At 56.2% G+C, this 1,206-nt stretch overlaps 1 protein-coding gene across 1 annotated transcript in view; it reads left to right on the top strand.

Annotated features, from left to right (window-relative positions):
* The first annotated feature begins 403 nt into the window (after positions 1 to 403).
* The window catches only part of Adck2 (aarF domain containing kinase 2), a 10,982-nt gene continuing 10,179 nt past the window's right edge, over positions 404 to 1,206 (top strand). The window contains exon 1 of the mRNA XM_012514215.2: positions 404 to 592. Within this exon, the coding sequence (XP_012369669.1) occupies positions 404 to 592 (189 nt within the window). The remainder of the gene's footprint in view (positions 593 to 1,206) is intronic.

The raw sequence follows: 1,206 nt of genomic DNA, 5'->3' as shown, positions 1-1,206 counted from the left end.
TGAAATCCTAACTTCCAAAGCAACGGTACTGAGGTGGGGCCAGAGGCAGGGAGCAGGAGAGGAGGGGGCGTGCTCCCGAGTGAGAAAGTGACCCCTACTCTGTACTGGGGATGGGGCCCAGAGCCTTCTCACTGACATGCATCCCCCGCCCTTCTTCAAAGTTTACATTTGACACAAGCTCTCACTAAGTTGCTAAGTTACCTAGGCTGCGCTGGAACTGGATCCTCCTGCCTCAGCCTCCCAAGTGCTGGGCTTGCCTGTGTGCGCTGCCACTCCCGGGAGAGACACAGAAGCAAGTGGAGCCTGCAGCGCGGAGCAGGCCTCCTGCGAAACTGAAAGAAACAGACTGGAAGCTTCTACCCGCCCAGGTTCGGGTGTTTGCGGCACGAGTGCGAGCGGCCAGATGTTGAGACGCTTCGAGCTGGGTACTGCCCTGCGCCGCGTCCTCTGCAAGCCCGTGCCAACGCGAGGGCTGCGGTACGCGGGCGCAGGGCGCCACCTCGCGGTTGCTGCACGAACCACAGCGGCAGGAATTCGAAAACTCGAGGTTGTGACCAACAACAAGCTGAAGGGCCTGAACGCGGGACCTGCTGTTCGCGCAGAGCTTGCCGCGACAAGAAAGCCTGCAACCCTCTCTTGCACGTGGCAGAGATTTACGTACAAAACTCTGCTGATGGGACAGGTGTTTAGAGGGAGGATGGCTCCAGGAATGGTACAGAATTGGAAGCGGGTGGGGACGCTGCCGGGGACACAGTTGGTTTGTGCTGGATTAGGTTCTCCGCCGTTGGTTCAGTCTTGGAAGCGAAGTGAGGATTAGGGCAGCAGGCAGTCAGCGGCAATCACTGACCAAGTCTGGCTGCTGTGGGCCTCCTGTAGCACAGGCCATGGGCCAGAGTTGTGGCAGACATCCCTCCACATATTCCGTTGTTTCTTTGTGTATTCAATCTTTTAATTAATTAGCCTTTTTTTAAAGAAAATGTTGGTACGTAGTTCCGGCTGACCTCGAACTGAAGGCGATCTTCCTGCCTCAGCCTCCTAAATGCTGGGATTATAGGTGGAGGCTACCATGCCCTGCTGTACAATTAACACATTTTGTGGGGGACTCCATTAGCATCAGCTGAGGGACTGCACCTCGCCTTTCCAGAGTCCCGCCCCTGTGCAAACACCGTTATCTATAGGAGCTGTCAGTGACAGAGAGAGAGAGAG

Source organism: Octodon degus, unplaced genomic scaffold (assembly GCF_000260255.1).
Source record: "Octodon degus isolate 3935 unplaced genomic scaffold, OctDeg1.0 scaffold00027, whole genome shotgun sequence".
NCBI classification, from domain to species: Eukaryota; Metazoa; Chordata; class Mammalia; order Rodentia; family Octodontidae; genus Octodon; species Octodon degus.
This window is presented reverse-complemented; position numbering and strand designations above follow the sequence as displayed.